The 18133-nt window shown below is 44.9% G+C and overlaps 1 protein-coding gene across 1 annotated transcript; it reads right to left on the reverse strand.

The window, feature by feature from the left end:
* Positions 1–11657: 11657 nt before the first annotated feature.
* LOC117094199 (40S ribosomal protein S2-like) lies at positions 11658–12538 on the reverse strand. Its single transcript, XM_033229406.1, has one exon. It carries the CDS (start codon positions 12504–12506, stop codon positions 11658–11660), a length of 849 nt encoding a protein of 282 aa, XP_033085297.1. The 5' UTR covers positions 12507–12538.
* Positions 12539–18133: the final 5595 nt, after the last annotated feature.

Genomic DNA, 18133 nt, shown 5'->3' on the forward strand with positions numbered 1-18133 from the left:
AGACTGCCTTTGTAGGACTAACAAATTAGCTGCAAGATTAGAAATTATGGTTTAGGAGTCATGCAGATGAAGGCTACAAGATTCCAATCCTCCCTAAAGTGCTCCTAAGATCAGTCCTTGAGATATTTTGCAGACCCTGCACTTGATGGGTCAGCTGGCACCACCCAGATCAATTAACTGGCTCATCTGATCTTGTGTTCCCCACCCAGGAACTGACTCAGCACAAGAGAACAGCTTCAATTCCCTACGATTTTATCTCCTACCTATCTAACCAATCAGCACTCCTGGCTCACTGTCTCCCCCCAACCCCCACCCACCAAATTGTCCTTAAAAACTCTGATCCCCAGCTGGGCACAGTGGCTCATGCCTATAATCCTAACACTTTGGGAGGCTGAGGCAAGTAGATCACTTGAAGTCAGGAGTTGGAGACCAGCCTGGCCAACATGGTGAAACTCCATCTCTACTAAAAATACAAAAAAATCAGCTGGGTGTGGTGGTGCATGCCTGTAATCCCAGCTACTCAGGAGGCTGAGGCAGGAGAATTGCTTGAAACCAGGAGGTGAAAGTTGCAGTGAGCCAAGATTGTGCCACTGTACTCTAGCCTGGGTGACAGAGCAACTCTGTCTCAAAACAAACAAACAAACAAACACCTCTGATCCCCAAATGCTGGGGGGTCTGATTTGAGTAATAATAAAACTCAGGTCTCCTGAACAGCCAACTCTGCATAAATTACTCTTTCTCTATTGCAATTCCCCCGTCTTGAGAAATCAGCACTGTCTAGGCAGCAGGCAAGGCGAACCCACTGGGCGGTTATGAAATGGGAGAGTTCCCTGATCCCCTCACAGGACTTGTGACAGGGGTGTGGCTTCTTTGCTTGGCTGCCACACACTCAAATCCCTTACGGGATGGCGAGCATGCAGACAGGCAGGTGCAGGAGCTGGGGCAAGCACTTTTGGGCTCCGGCCCCATGGTAGCATCTAGAGCTTTGTTACAGTTAATGCTTTTTTAGCAGTTGCTACCCACAGATGACTGTTAAACTAGCTCAATGGAGAGTCAGAGTGACAGCCTTTTACATCCTGCCATCTTGGTAGCTGGGGCCTTGTCCAGTGTCCAGGAAAAATCAGGTCACTCAGACTTGAAGGTTGGTGAATGCAAGGATTTTATTGAGTGATGGAGGTGGCTCTCAGTGGGGTGGATGGGGATCTGGAAAGGGGGGAGTGGGAAGATGATCTTCCCCTGGAGTTCAGCTGTCTCCCCACCAATATCCTCTCCAACTGTCCCCAGTCAAACTCCTCTTGACATTCAGATGCTCTTTCTCTTCTCCCCTTCTCTGTCACATTGCTCTATCACTCTTCTGGTCTTCTGTACCTGCTGATGGAACTTGGGATTTATATAGGCATAGGATAGGGGCATGGTGAGCCAGAGTGCTCTTGGAAAAGGCAACATTTGAACTGAAAACAGGAATGTCTGTTCCCATTTAGGGCTGTAGGTTTCCAGGCTTGAGGGTGGGGCCTTTGTTGGGGAACCACCCTCTTCTACCAGTACTTCCCTGCCTCCCGCCCATATCAGTTACAGAGGCTGAAAGAAGCCTTTTGGAACTTTACTTATACGAGCAAAAGCAGACACTTCTGAAAAGTGAGGATTTCCATAAATCCCCTCTCCCAGGGAGGTTTTAAGACATTGTGTCACTCACAGACAATTGTTGTCTTGTTTAATATTATTCAGTTTTATGGCCATGAAGACCACAGAGAGTTGATGTTAAAATGGATCTGCACAAACAAACTTTGCCCCATCAGTTTCCCCCATGTATTTTCCTTCTCACAATGTGTCACCCCTGGAAACTTCCAGTCCTTTTTCTTTGTCTTGGTATTTCTGTAACCACCCAGTGGGTCCACCTTCCTGCTGCCTAGACAGAGACAATTTCTCAAGACATGGAAATTGCAATAGAGAAAGAGTAATTCATGCACAGCTGGCTGTGTGGAAGATCATAGTTTTATTATTACCCAAATCAGTCTCCCCTCACAGGACTTGTGACAGGGGTGTGGCTTATTTGCTTGGCTGCCACACACTTAGCCCCTGGCTAACTTCACACAAAGTAGGCTAGAAACAGCAGCCAAAGAGAAACAATAGGTACTTTTTGTCTTGAGTGGGTGATTGCATTTTGATAACTTCCTTCCAAGGAAATGCCTATCTCAAAAAGCTTTTGCTTCAAAAGAGAAACGTCCTCTGAGAAGTCTTATTTTTTTTAATTGACAAATTGCAGCCTGGCCCACATAGCGAAGCCGCATCTCTACTAAAAATAAAATTAGCCAGGCGTGGTGGCGCAGGCCTATAGTCCCAGCTCTCGGGAGGCTAAGGCATGAGAATTGCTTGAACCTGGGAGGTGGCGGTTGCAGTGAGCCAAGATCGTGCCACTGCACTCCAGCCTGGGCAACAGAGCCAGATCTTGTCTCAAAAAAAAAAAAAAATTGTAATTGTACTTATTCATGGGGTAGCATTTGAGGTTTTGACACATATATCTGTTGTCTAATGATCAAATCAGGATATTTACCTTATCTGTTGCCTCATGCATTCACATTTCTTTGTGGTGAGAGCACTCAAAAGCCTGAGCAGGCATTTTTTTAATCACTCTTTTTAGACTTAGGGGATCCTTTCCTGAGCTCCCTTAAAGAGTGTTTTGTCTCCTAGACTGTTCTGACTCCAGACACTAAGACTCTTGAAAACAGGGACCAAGTATTCCGATGCCTAGCACAAGAATGGGAATGGAGTGTTGATTCTGAGCACAAACTCTGACCTGAGGTGCCTGCATGGGGCACTGAGAATGGCTGTGATCCTGGAAGATGGAAGAGCACAGCAGCCACCTAGCAGCTTCTGCTTGATAAGAATTACTTATGGTCACAAATGTGCATTTGCCTTGTCCTGGTGAGCCTTCATCCTCACCGAGAACCATTTAGGTTTCTTGTGTACCGGAACAACTCTGTAGACTTTAGGCTTTCCTGCAAGAACTCTTGTTATCCCCCTCTAGCAAAATGGTCTTCACTGCAGCTTTCAGCACCTGTACCTCTGTGAGGCCCAGCCCCTAATCGAGATGGGCCTGGGGAACTCCAGGGTTTCTAGATGACACCCATCAACTCCCCACCATGAATGAGAAGACAGATGAATTCTCCTAGTGCTTTATGGCTGAGTTCAGTTCACCAGTCTCCCACTTTCAGGCAAACGCCTTCTGAAGCTCCCACTGCCTCTGCCTTCAATTCCACATCCCTTTGCATTGATCTCATTCATCAAACAGCAGGTTACCAGGGATTTGTAATTATCCTCAAGAATTTTAGATCCCATGCAAATGACCCATCCAACAGCTTGCCTTCAGACTTCCTTAATGTGGTTCTAAAGATTCTAAAGATGGCCAAATTCCTATCACACCTGAGAACAGCTCCATTTGCAGAATGGTCAACTCTAATGACACCACTCAACCTCAGTCTCCTGGCCCTCCGCTTCACTTCCTCTAGGGCTGCTTTATAGTTAAAGAAAACCTACTGTCCTTTGACCTCTGTGTCTTGTTTTGTTGTGCCCAGACCGTTTGTTCCCCGAAAAAGACCACCAGAGTCCAGAGTCAAAGCCAAGCGGCAAGGATCTTTAATGCAAGTTCGAACTTGGTCCCTCCGTTCCACAACATACAGGAGGGCCCAGAACAATGCGTGCGCTTGCCTTATAAAAGGCCTAATGTAAACAGGACTTGTAAAGTTGCAGAGGAACGAGGGAATTCTCTAGGTTACAGCATTACAATTGGTTAACATTTTAAGTTTATACATTTAGCAGTTTTTTTATTGGTTCCCGTGCTCTCACAAACGGCTGTGTTCTTATCGGGGATTTTCCAGGTGGTGTCCTTCTAAAGTTGAGATATATGGTAGTCTTTGAATTGAAAGATATATGGTAGGGAGACATATGGTGGGATGAGCCCAGGAAGTTGAGGGATATATGGAGGGGAGACATATGGTGGGATATGTTTATACTGGGCTCAGGAAGTTGAGAGATATATGGCAAGCACTAGTAATTAGAACAGAAAAAGAACAAGACAGGGACTTTCACATTGCTTGTCTATACAACATCTGAAATCTATAGATAACATTATCGGTTAGGTCCGGCATCAACTTTTAACTAGGCTCAAGGCGCCGCCCGGGCTGTCTGCCTGTAGGGTCAACTTCTAACTAGGCTCAAGGCGCCGCCCGGGCTGCCTGCCTGTAGGGTCAACTTCTAACTAGGCTCAAGGCGCCGCCCGGGCTGCCTGCCTGTAGATTTCATTTGGTCTCTTTCAGTTTCCCAGTAAGTACAGGAGAGTCCATAGAGCTTTAAACTCTCATCTCTGGTCTGAACCTTGGGCTACAAGGCTTCAATCTCTCTCCAACCACTAGCCCTTTACTCTCTGTGCTGCTGTGCCATTCCCCCACAACCTCTACCCAAGCCTTCTCTGGCAGCTGAGAGCTCTTGGAAAAAAATTACATGACAATGGAGGCTAATATTACACTCAATATATGACGTCTAATTTAGGCTGGATTCTCAATACTTCTGTTCAGTGCTTTATAGGATTTCAGGTCAGTTCTGTCCAAAGACAAAATTACAACAGGTTTAATTGAAGATCTAATTGGCTTTTGTTTGTGATTCATGAATCAAGGCAGGTTCCACTCTATAAAACAGAATGAGGCCGGGCGCGGTGGCTCAAGCCTGTAATCCCAGCACTTTCGGAGGCCGAGACGGGCGGATCACGAGGTCAGGAGATCGAGACCATCCTGGCTAACACGATGAAACCCGTCTCTACTAAAAATACAAAAACTAGCGGCCGGGCGCGGTGGCTCAAGCCTGTAATCCCAGCACTTTGGGAGGCCGAGACGGGCGGATCACGAGGTCAGGAGATCGAGACCATCCTGGCTAACACGGTGAAACCCCGTCTCTACTAAAAAAATACAAAAACTAGCCGGGCGCGGTGGCGGGCGCCTGTAGTCCCAGCTACTCCGGAGGCTGAGGCAGGAGAATGGCGTGAACCCGGGAGGCGGAGCTTGCAGTGAGCTGAGATCCGGCCACTGCACTCCAGCCTGGGCGACAGAGCGAGACTCCGTCTCAAAAAAAAAAAAAAAAAAAAAAAAAAACTAGCTGGGCGAGGTGGCGGGCGCCTGTAGTCCCAGCTACTCGGGAGACTGAGGCAGGAGAATGGCGGGAACCCGGGAGGCGGAGCTTGCAGTGAGCTGAGATCCGGCCACTGCACTCCAGTCGGGCGACAGAGCGAGACTCCGCCTCAAAAAAAAAAAAAAAAAAAAAAACAACAGAATGAGAGCTCCCACTGGGCAATGGCAGAACAGTCAGTTTTGTAAGGTGGGAACAAGGAAGGAAACAGAATAATTTTTTTAAAAATTTGATTGGTTAACTTCAGGTTACTTTTTTGTAAAGATTAAGCCAAAGGGAAACTCCTGAATATGCTGATTCAGATAGGCTGGAATGTCCTACTTCCAGAGAAAAATCTGTTTTTGAATCTACCTGCTACCTTGGTTTCAGTTTGATTATGTGACATTTAGCATGAGTGACTCCATTTTGATATGGTCTGGTCTGTTGAGGCCTAGTGCAGGAACCTAGTCCAAAACAATGGGTTCTCCTAATTTTTGTGTGCCAGTTTCTTCCTTAAATCCTGCTGAGGCTTATCCAAACCATTCACTCCTTTCATCATTTGAAACCATTTGCCCCCTCCTGCTGCTTCTCTTTTGGCCAAGGATCCCACCTTCTACTTTGACAGGAAATAAAGGTACAATTTCTCACCTAAGTTCCACCTACACACACCTCTGCAATTTCATGTATTCTTAACTCCAACTTGTTCCCATGCCTGGTTCTGGGAACTATAGCTTCAGCAAAGGTCTTGGTATTTGTCAATAATATAAATTATCATTGGACTCACCCTAGACTTGCTCTGGGGATGGACCTGCAGACTGTTCTAAGAGGCCCTCCAGATGGTGCTGGGGCAGCTGTTTGAGACTGGTGTAGACCTCCTCCTCTGAGGACTTCCTTGTTCTTTTTCATCTGTCTTCATTTTCTCTCTTGTTTCACATAATATTTCCCCTTCTGGAAAATTTATCCTAAAGAAATAACTGAAAGGAAAATAAATCTTGGGGCCCCAGAATCACTAAGGTAACGGTAAAAAGTCAAGGTGGGAACTGCTTAGGGCAAACCTGCCTCCCATTCTATTCATAGTCATCCCTCGGCTCATTGAGATAGATGCATATCTGATTGCCTTCTTTGGAAAGGCTAATCAGAAACTCAAAAGAATGCAACCATTTTTCTCTCACCTACCTGTGACCTGGAAGCCTCCCTCCTTGCTTCAATTTGTCCTGCATTTCTGGACAGAACCAATGTACATCTTACATATATTGATTGATGTCTCATGTCTCCCTAAAATGTATAAAACCAAGCTGTGGCCTGAGCACATTGGGCACATGTCATCAGGTCCTCCTGAGGCTGTGTCACAGGTGCACCTCCTCAACCTTGGCAAAATAAACTTTCTAAATTAACTGAGACCTGTCTCAGATATTCAGGGTTCACATAACCTAAAATGAGGATAGTTTTATATTTACACATAGATGTTTATTACAGTATTATTTATAACTGGGAAAAACTAGAAAGAAGCCCAATGTCCATGAAATTATTAAGAAAGGACAATGAAGGCTGGGCATGCACCTGTAGTCCCAGCTACTTGGGAGGCCAGGGTGGGAGGATGGCTTGAGCTCAGGAATTTAAGGATGCAGTGAGCTATGATCACACCACTGTACTCTGCCTGGGCAACAAGTCAGACACTGTGCCCCTCAAAAGAAAAAAAGGACAATGGACTATAAGTAGCAACTGAAATAATGTTTATTAGTGTAAACCAAAAATAAAATTCAAAGGCCCCCCAACCATCTGAATGGACTTCCTCCTCAACCAGGGCTCTTGAAATGTAACCTCAGAGACTGTTTCAGGCTATGATGTGAAGTGGGGGATCCAACATGCCTCATTATACCTCTCCAGCATTAACTCAACACAGACTTTAAGTCTGAAAAGAAACACTTTGCAACCTATTCTCTGAAGCTTGCTAGCTAAAAGCTTCATCTGCATGATAAAACTTTGGTCTCCACAACTTTTTTTTTTTTTTTTTTTTTTTTTTTGAGACAGAGTTTCACTCTGTCGCCCAGGCTGGAGTGCAGTGGTGCGATCTCGGCTCACTGCAACCTCTGCCTCCCGGGCTCAAGCAATTCTCCTGTCTCAGCCACCCGAGTAGTTGGGATTACAGTCATGCATCCACCATGCCTGGCTAATTTTTATACTTTTAGTAGAGACAGGGTTTCACCATGTTGGCCAGCCTGGTCTCAAACTCCTGACCTCAGGTGATCTGCCCGCCTCAGCCTCCCAAAATGCTGGGATTATAGGCATGAGCCACCGTGCCCAGCCTCCACATCTTATCACAACCCAGACATTCCTTTCTATTGATTCCAGGTCTTTAGACAAACTCAATCAATTGTCAACCAGAAAATGTTTAAATTTACCAATAGCCTGGAAGCTTTCCACCCTGCTTTAAATTGTCCCACCTTTCTGAACCAAACCAATGTATTTCTTGAATGTATTTAATTGATGTCTCATGCCTCCCTAAAATGTATAAAACCAAGCTGTACCCTGACCTTGGGCACATGTTCTCAGACCCTCCTGAGGCCATGGTCACTCATATTTGACTCAGAATAAATCTCTTCAAATATTTTACAGAGTTTGACTCTTTTGGTCAACATTACATATTTAATCACACAGGGAAATGATTATACTACTATACTAAATAAAAAAATTTTAAACGAAATATAAAATTGTACATAAAGGCTGGTTTAAGGCTGGGCACAGTGGCTCACACTTGTAATCCCAGCACTTTGGGAGGCCAAGGCAGACAGATCACAAGGTCAAGAGATCGAGACTATCCTGGCCGACATGGTGAAACCTCGTCTCTGCTAAAATACAAAAATTAGCTGGGTGTGGTGGCGCATGCCTGTAGTCCCAGTTACTTGGGAGGCTGAGGCAGGAGAATCACTTGAACCTGGGAGGTGGAGGTTGCAATGAGCCGAGATTGCACCACTGCACTTCAGCCTGGTGACACAGCAAGACTCCATCTCAAAAAAAGAGGGTGGTTTAAAATGTTGGTTTTAATACCAGCAGTTAGCTATGTTCCATCTCAAACCCCTCTAAAACCACAATAACAGGGGTTTCCTTTGTTATTTTTTAATTTTTGGTAGCCATGGGTGTGTTGCTATGTTTTACAGGCTGGTATCAAACTCCAGGCCTCAAGTGATCCTCCAGCCTGGGCCTCCCAAAGTACTGGGATTCCAGGCAGGAACCACTGCATCCAGCCCATTTGTTTCTAAAGTAGAAAATCACAAGAGCAATGAGGACAGGAGAGGAGACAATTATGAGACGTGAAGCCAGCTGGACTTCCTGGGATGAGTGGGGACTTGGAGAACTTTTCTGTCTAGCTAAAGGATTGTAAATGCACCACTCAGCACTCTGTATCTAGCTAAAAGATTGTAAACACACCAATCAGCACTCTGTAAAATGGACCAATCAGCACTCTGTAAAACGGACCAATCGGCAGGATGTAGGCGGGGCCAAATAAGGGAATAAAAGCTGGCCACCAGAGTCAGCAGCGGCAACCCGCTTGAATCCCCTTCCACTCTGTGGAAGCTTTGTTCTTTTGCTCTTCACAATAAATCTTGCTGCTGCTCACTCTGAGTCCAGACTGCCTTTATGAACTGTAACATTCACCACGAGGGTCCGTGGCTTCATTCCTGAAATCAGCGAGATCACAAACCCACCAGGAAAAACAACTCCAGATGCACCAACTTTAAGAGCTGTAACACTGCGAAGGTCTGTGGTTTCACTCCTTAAGTCAGTGAGACCACGAACCTACTAGAAGGAAGAAACTCCAGACACAACATCTTTAAAAGCTGTAAAACTCACTGTGAAGGTCTGCAGCTTCGTTCTTGAAGTCAGTGAGACCAAGAACCCACCAACATTAAATTCCGGACACAATAACACCAGCATTTTAGAAGCTGGAAAATGGTGGAATGGCAAACACCTTGAGATGAATTCCCTAGCCAGCAGTGAGGAAACACTGGCTTACAGAGCAGAATCCACCGCCCCCCCCACCCGGCCGCAGGAATTTGCAACATTGTGTACCTTTCTGAGTAGTGGCATAGGTGAGTTACAAACAGAAGGAATGATTGAAATTAGGTATTTTTTTTTGAGACAGGGTCTTGCTCTGTGGCCCAGGCTGGAGTGCAGTGGTGCGATCTTGGCTCACTGCAGCCTCTGCCTCCTGGGCTCAAGCGATCCTCCCATCTCAGCCTCCTGAGATGCGTGCCATCATGCCTGGCCCATTTATTGTATATTTTATAGAGAGGGAATTTCACCACATTGTTCAGACTAGTGAGAGAGTAGAAAGGAAGAAACTGGTCAGGTAGTTAGGGTGGGTCCTTGGTTGAATTCTTGAAACAAAAGAACAGCCTGCAGGTACAGATAAGGGAACTTGCAAAGAGGGGCTTGCCTAAGACATGCCCACAGCTGAACAGATAAGAAAGGCTACACAGTTTACTTTCCCAGTCATGCCTTGCAATGGAAAATTCCATCCCCTGACACATGCACAGTAAGGGGAACAAAGCAATATGGAATAGCTCAAGCGAAGAGCCCACATGCACACTAGGAGGATGGGGTGGAGCTAGCAGAAATTTGCATCTTATGCAAATGAGACATCTAGTCCTCTTCAGTTTCTTATAAAAGCCTTTGCATTTAACTGTAAAAACAGCAACCCTCTTCCAGGCCCCCTCTCCAGGCAGAGAGCTTTCTTCTTTCACTTATTAAACTTTCACTCCAACTTCACCCTTTGTGTCCAGGCTCCTTCCTTTTCTTAGTTGTGAAACAAAGAAATGCAGGTGATACCTGGCAATGAGAAACTGCTACATTGAGGTGCATTGGCAAAACAGTAACATTTTAGTGTATTGGCAGGGAAAGGAAACATTGAAAGGGTGAGTAGAATAGACCTCCAAATCTTTACTTTTGTTTGGGGGCTTCTTGCCCTCAGTTTTTTTAATTAAACAGAACACTGGGCCCCTCAGCCAGTTAAAAGCTTTTAGAGTGGCTGCCATCCTTACAAGACTCAGGGGACAGGCTTGCTGGAGAGGACTTTCTCAGTCCCCTATCGCCTTCACATGGTGGGACTGTTGGCTCTGTTCCAATCCAGTTTCCTTTGGAAGGAGGTGGTTGGACAACTGAAGGCATCTGGCCAAGGCTATAGGCCCCTGGACAACCTCTGGCCCCCGACAGCCCATCAGGGTGTCAGCACCAGTACTTCCAGACTTCTCTGTTGAATTTCTTTATTTTCTTTTCACAGCTATCATATCTCCTATCCCTTCTTTATATGCTACGTTGAGGGATTTTTACAGCCTGGGGAGATAATCTTGTTGGGTAAAGTTAGTAAGTGCCTTAGTAACCAGTAATGTAAATTTTAAAAAATTGCTGCTTCTGTGATTTCCTTGAGATGGGGGGATTTCAAGATTTCAGTCTAAACTTTCACCTAGTAAGGGCCTTTTTTTCCCCCAGTGATAGGCATTCCTGGCACTGTATGTGAGGATATTTCACCCCAAGTGAATATCCTCTGTTCTATTTTTTTTCCCCCATGAAAGAGCTCAGCACTTTCCAGTGAATTTAAGCAGTTCCTCTATAGGACAAGTTAATTTTTTCCTGCTAGTAGGCATGTTGTGGGGACATCCTGTTAAGCCCCAAACTTTTCTTTCTAACATCTGCTTGGAAAGAATTTGGAGTCAGTTTTTTTTCTCACATTTTAAGCACTCCAGTGCCACCTACTGGGGTGGGATTCTTCTCCACAGGGAGCCTTGTCAGCCCTTTGCCCAGAACCTCTAGTTCCCTGATTCCTTTCCCTCTTACATCCCTCTGTCAGTGATCAGACCCCATGCCCTATTTGTAAGCAGAAAATCTCCCCTTTCAGCAGCTGGGAGGCAGCCATCTTGGCAAAATAGATTTTAGCCTCAGTGCTATCCCTATAAGAGGGAGGACAGCCATTCAATTCTTACATTCTTTTGAGACATCTGTTCTGCATCCAGCTACACTGGCATCTAAGTGAGAAATGGATCTTATGTTTAGAAGTCAATTGGTCCCATTCTCTAGGAATTCATAACTTTGCCTGGGCAGTAGTAAGAGGATGTATGGATAGAGTTAAGACACTCCCTCCATTAAAGGATCTTGCCCAAATTCATCTACTGTGCAATCTCTCCTGGGTCCCTGGGGTATCCTGGGAGCCTTATGGGCCATGTGGGTCTGGGAAACCAGCAGGGTGGACAGCTAGGGCCTCATACAGGTAAACATGACTACTCTTGCCAACTAGCTCCTCTAGATCCATGGGTGAAGGTCATGCTTGCATCCATGGGTGGTATCTATATGGTTGCTGGGACCCTGAGGAGATGGGATGAAAGAGGAGAAGTGGGGGATCTTTTCTATCTTTCTCTCAACTCTGGGTCACTCTGAAAGGAGGAGGAAGACTAAAGGACTCCTCCTCTCCTCTTTTCTTTTTTTTTTTCTTTCCAACTCAATTCACTTTATTTTTCTTGTATAAAAACCCTATGTTGTACCATAGCTGGAGCCTGGGTCCTCTGCACGGAGACTCTGGTGTGGGTCTTGACAAAGTGGTCAGTGTATGCCTGATAGGGAGACTTGGTGAATATAGTCTCCTTCCAGGGGTTGGGGCTCAGGTAGCTGTAGGTCTTAGAGATGGCATCAAAGGTGGCCTTGGCAAAATTGCCCAGGGTGGCAGTGCAGCCCCTGGCTGAGATGTAGTAGTCATCGATACCAGTCATCATGAGTAGCTTCTTGGGCACAGGGGCCAAGACAATGCCAGTGCCCCTGGGCACAGGGATGAGGAACACCAGCACAGAGCCACAGCAGCCTGTCACCTTGCAAGGGAGGGTGTGGGGCTTGCTGATCTTGTTCCCCCAGTAGCCTCTGCATCCAGGGACAATGGAGAGCTTGGTCAGGATGATAGCCCCATGGATGGCAGTGACCACCTCCTTGGAGCACTTAACACTGAGACTGACGTGGCCATTGTAGTCCCCAGTGGCAACAAATGCCATGAACCTGGTGCGCTGGCTGGCATGGGTCTTCTTCTGCACCAGCCTAATTTTCAAAACCTTGTCCTTGAGAGTGGCCCCCGGGAAAAAGTCAATGATCTCAGATTCCTTGATGGGCAGGGAGAAGAGATAGATCTCCTCCAAGGACTTGATCTTCATGTCCTTGACTAGGTGGTCCAGCTTGGTGACGGTCATCCACTCCTTATACTTGGCCTTGCCTCCACAAGCTCCATGGCCTTGGGCCTGGGCCCATCCATGGCCACAACCCTGGCCCCGGATGCCACTGCCAAAGCCTCTGCGGAAGCCACCATGATTCCCCATCCCAGGGCCCCTGGGGTCTCCAGCCTCCACCCTTCTTGCGCCGGCATCATCTGCCGTTTGGTGTTTTCTTGGAGAAGTTCCTCCCCTCTTTCCAAGATGGGCAACAACCCATCTTCAAGCCTGCACTCACCTTGAGTGTAGCCTGGATGTAATCCAGTGTAACCTCAGATCCTGAAGTTCGCTTTGGGCAAGCCCCAACTTCACTCATATATAGAGATCTTCCAACTATTTAACCCAACTATTTAAACTCTCCTGGAAGGATGTTATGTTACTCTTAAACCCTACACTGCTTCTGAGAAACAGGCAGCCCTACAGGTAGCAGAGAAATTTGGAGATGAATAGCATATTTCCTCTAGTCATTCAAAAACGAAAGCCAGTCAAAAGGGGAAAGAGAGTGAGAAAGAGGCAAAATCCCCATTCTCAGTAGGAAAAGAGGCAGTGCCCCTTGAAACCTCTAATTGGAACGCTAGTGATCCCATAGATGAGTGGAAAAGAAAACACTTTCAGATGTGTATATTAGAGGGCTTACAGAGGACCAGTAAGTAGTTAAGGCTTACTCTTAACTACTCTAAGCTATCCATGATAAATCAAAAACTAGATGAAAATCCCTCCGCCTTTTTAGAAAGGCTGAGAGAAGCCTTGGTAAAACACAACTATCTTCTAATTCAATTGAGGGACAGCAAATCTTGAAAGACAGATTTACTCAGGTGGCCCCAGATATCAGAAGGAAAGTGCAGAAACAGGCTATTGGATCACATGGCACCATAGAAAACGTCCCAAGGGTACCTGCCTTGGTCTTTTATAATAGGGACCAGGAGGAGGCCCAGGAAAAGGAGAGGAAACACAAGAAAAAGGCAGAGAGAGGGATACCTTGGAATGGAATGCAGGCCTGGGACTCCATAAGTCTGTTGTTCCAGCCAGCCTGGTAAGCTGGTCAGTAACAAATTTCGCTGCAGGCCTCCATCTTGTTTTATGTCCTTTGGACTGTGACCTGTAACCATGTGGCAGTACTTTGTTTTAGTCTGTGCCATTTTACAATGGTGGCTTGAGTTCAATCCTGGCTTGAGGAATGAGCACTTTTGGGTTAATATCTGTGTGACTTTTGCCATTTCCTGATTCTCTTCTCCTCTGTGAACAACATATACCTTTTTCCTTAAATCTTCCTTTCCCTCAGTTAACTTTAAAGTTTCTATAGTTTGTAAGAACTGCTTATCCCACTTTGAAAATACCTCATACACTTGTGGTTAAATCATAATCTTAATTGAGGCTTGTTGTTTTCACCTGTGAGGTTACTTTTGGTAAAACTCAAAAGGCAGAAATATTAACCACTTGGTGTGGCTAAAGTTGGGTAACAAGGGATTTAAAAGGATTTTCTTAAAGAACACTCAACTGAATTAAAAGTGGATATCTAAGTTATAGGTATATTTAAAAGGCCTTTGTTTTTCTCTTCTTGGATCTTGTTTTTCTGGAAAAGGGTTTTCTTCAGTCACCTGAATTTTTTTTCTCCATTTTGTCTGCCACCCTTATTTTATTTTATTTTATTTTTTTTGAGATAGAGTCTCACTCTGTCACCTAGGCTGCAGTGCAATAGCATGATCTCAGCTCACTGCAACCTCCACTTCTTTGGTTCAAGCAATTCTCCTGCCTCGGCTTCCCGAGTAGCTGGGATTACAGGTACCCACCACCACACCCAGCTGATTTTTGTAGTTTTAGTAGAGATGAGGTTTTATCATGTTGGCCAGGCTGGTCTTGAACTCCTGACCTCAGGTGATCTGCCCATCTTGGCCTCCCAAGGTGCTGCTATTACAGGCATGAGCCACTGCAACCAGCTTCTTGCCACTCTTAATGCACACACGAGAGGCCCCAAGATAACTTCTAGTGTCCTGGGACTCCGTGGGAAAAACAGAAAAACAGAAAAGGTCCCATAGATTCCATTTTGGGAGAAACCTCTGTTTTCCTCCTGGAGCCCCAGGAATTAGAGGCAAAATCTGTTTCTGTCCTCCAGCTATGCCTGTTTATTAGGTCCTAAAAACTGCAAGTTTCCTAGCCCTGCTCTTACAGGGGCCCACCTGGAGGCCAATAATCTAATTTAAAAATTGGTGAAGGAATATCTTATAACTACTAGATCTGCTTCTGTTTCTTGGTGTAGTTATATATGTGTTGCATGTGATGTCTACAAAAATAGCCATAATTAATTGGCTTAAAGAAAAATAAGTGCTTAGATCAAATTTTTTTTAAAGAAAAAGTAAAAGCTATAATGCTTCTTCGTTCACGTAACTTTAATCTTTGAGAAACAAAAACAGTCTTAAGGATTATTGGTAAAATACAAATGTGTTCAAAATGTAAATAGATGGTCTAAGTTATGCAGGTCAGATATTAGGTTCAGATTTTATCTGTGCCTAGTACATCATTAAAACAATTTACCAGGTTTCACATTAAAATTTAAAATTGCTGAGTTACTATTATAATATGTAATTGAGACTGCTGAAAATAGATTTATATGCAAGGTGTATAAAAACAGTAAAATGTGTTTTTAGTAAAAGATTATGACATTGGAATAGATTAGAAACTTGCATTTGAGAGCACATTTATTAATGTTCTTGACTGTACCTACCCTGGACATTTCATCATTCATAGGTAATTGTTATCTTGCTTTAATCCTTTTCAAAGATTGGTTCATAATCAGCTATAGGACTTTGACAGGTGCTCTCAAATGCAAGTTTCTAATCAGTTTGTAGATTATGACACTGGAATAAAGGAAAAGTGCTCAGGACTCATGAAGAACTGAAATGTTCATAAACATCAAGCAAAATAATAGTTAAAAAAGGACTTTTTAAAGTTTTTGCTCAAAATGTTGCTGATCCTTGTTTTGTTTTTCAGAGTCAAGGAAACTTATCTTAAGCTATTTATAGTCTTTCATAATTACATAAAGCATACTCCTGTAAACAAAATTTGGAGCATGCTTGCTTCTTTCTGCCTGACTTCTCCAGAATTTGGAAACTGTGAGTATTCTTAACTTATGGCAATAAAGTTGTTTGCATCAGTGCAATAAGAATCCATTTTCTTTTACAACAGGACACAATTGCAGAAACTAGTTGTTTCACCAAGGCTTTGACTGGAAGGGTATTCTTCCCTTTAAGGAATGAAGCTTGACTTACAGGGCCAATAAAAGCCCCTTGGGGAAACTGGCCTCATACCTTGTCTATACAGCCCCTGTACAGGGTTCCTAACCTGTGGTGAGTAAAGAGTGTTACTTTCTAACAGGCCCAGGAATCCCATATTCTTGGGACCTTAAGAAGGGACGAATTCACCCACCTCAGGTATTTGAGGGTACAAACCCATGGTTGGGCTTGGTGTTAAAAACTCCTATCTGAAATTCCACAAGTCCCATCAAAGCCAATTTTAAAAACCTATGTAAAAATAATTATTCTTTTTCTTTTTGAGACAGAGTCTCCGTCTGTCGCCCGGGCTGGAGTGCAGTGGCCGGATCTCAGCTCACTGCAAGCTCCGCCTCCTGGGTTTACGCCATTCTCCTGCCTCAGCCTCCAGAGTAGCTGGGACTACAGGCGCCCGCCACCTCACCCGGCTAGTTTTTTGTATTTTTTAGTAGAGACGGGGTTTCACCATGTTAGCCAGGATGGTCTCGATCTCCTGACCTCGTGATCCGCCCGTCTCGGCCTCCCAAAGTGCTGGGATTACAGGCTTGAGCCACTGCGCCCGGCCAAAAATAATTATTCTCATTGCACTTTATGTAAATAATCAAACCAAGCATAAAACTAAAGTTTCTATCATGATTTGTTTTTAACAAAAATTAGGACTGGAAAGAGAAAAATTATGTTTTAAAACTTCTTATAAGTTTGTCATTAAATTCTAATTTCATTAGTTGCTTTAACGTTCTTGCCTACGTTTTAGACTAACCTTGCTTATTCATGTAAACCAACCAGCATCTCAGAAGAAACAAAAAGGGATGGTTAATGTAAAAATCTGGATCGATGTGGGCCAGGCGCAGTAGCGCATGCCTTTAATCCCAGCACTTTGGGAGGCCAAGGCTGGGATCACGAGGTCAGGAGATTGAGGCCATCCTGGCTAACACGGTGAAACCGTGTCTCTACTGAAAATACAAAAAATTAGCCAGACATGGTGGCGGGCGCCTGTAGTCCCAGCTCCTCAGGAGGCTGAGGCAGGAGAATGGCGTGAACCCAGGAGGCGGAGCTTGCAGTGAGCTGAGATCTGGCCAGTGCACTCCAACCTGGGAGACAGAGCGAGACTCCATCTCAACCAAAAAAAAAAAAAAAAAAAAAAAAATCTGGATCAGTATTTTAGTTCTGGGTAATTATCCTGCAAATCCTGCAAGGTGATGGGAGTAAATAGGGTGTCCCTTACTCCGAGGTTTCTTTGTTTGGGAAAATAAAACTAACAAAATTAACCAAAGCCAAGCCCCATGCACCTAAATCTTAGCAAGCATAACTATAGCCACTACTTATCTGGGCGTGTTGGCAGCTTTGGGATTTTTAAGCGGTTCTTACCTCGCCCACACCTTGTTTCATTTTAATACATGTCCTCTAATAACCCAAATTGTTTCTTCTTACCTAAAGGCTATCAAGCTCCAAATGGTAATGCAAATGAAATCCCACATGGACACGCCTTTCTTCCAAGGACTCTCAGACCAGCCCTAGGAGGAATCGTAGCTGCTGTTCCCCACACAAAATTCTCTGCAGCAGGAAGTAGCCAGAAGGATTGTCGCCCCATCTCCCTAACAGCACTTAGGGTCTCCACTCCTGAGGGGGAAATGAAAGAGTAGAAAGAAAGAAACCAATTAGGCAGGCAGTTAGATGGGGGTCCTCAGTTGAATTATTTCAAACAATAGAACAGCCTGCAAGCACAGATAAGGGAACTTGCATAGGAGGGTTTGCCTAAGATATGCCCACAGTCATACAGATAAGAAAGCCTACACAGGTGACTTGCCCGGACATTCCTGATATGGAAAATTCTGTCCCCTGACACATGCGCAGTGAGGGGAACAAAGCAATATGGAGTGACTCAAGCTAAGGACCTACATGCACACTAGGAGGACAGGGTGGAGCTAGCAGAAGTTTGTGCCTTATGCCAATGAGATGGCAAGCCCTCATCAGTTTCTTATAAAAGCCTTTGCATTCAACTGTTAAAATGGCTACCCTCTTATGGACCCCCTCTCCATGACAGAGAGCTTTCTTTTTTCGCTTATTAAACGTTCACTCCAACCTCATCCTTTGTGACCACGCTTCTTAAATTTCTTGGTCATGAGAGAAAAAACTCTGAGTGATACCTCACATCAAGAGACTACTACGTTGTGGTGCATTGGTAAAACTGTAAAACTTGTCTTGAACTCCTGCTCTCAAGTGATCTACCTGCCTTGGCCTTCTAATGTGCTAGGATTACAGGTGTGAACCACCATGTTTGGCCTGAAATTAGTTTTTTCTTTTTTTTTTTTTCTGAGATGGAGTCTCACTCTGTCACCCAGGCCAGCGTACAGTGGCATGATCTTGGCTCACTGCAAGCTCTGTCTCCTGAGTTCACACCATTCTCCTGCCTCAGCCTCCCAGCTGGGACTACAGGCGCCAGCCACCACACCTGGCTAATTTTTTGTA

The sequence above is a fragment of the Trachypithecus francoisi genome, unplaced genomic scaffold (assembly GCF_009764315.1).
Source record: "Trachypithecus francoisi isolate TF-2019V2 unplaced genomic scaffold, Tfra_2.0 Lachesis_group13, whole genome shotgun sequence".
Taxonomy (NCBI): Eukaryota; Metazoa; Chordata; class Mammalia; order Primates; family Cercopithecidae; genus Trachypithecus; species Trachypithecus francoisi.

Bases quoted from the DNA above. Each gene is read 5' to 3' on its own strand.
- LOC117094199 (XM_033229406.1), bottom strand. From the start codon at position 12,506: ATGGGGAATCATGGTGGCTTCCGCAGAGGCTTTGGCAGTGGCATCCGG.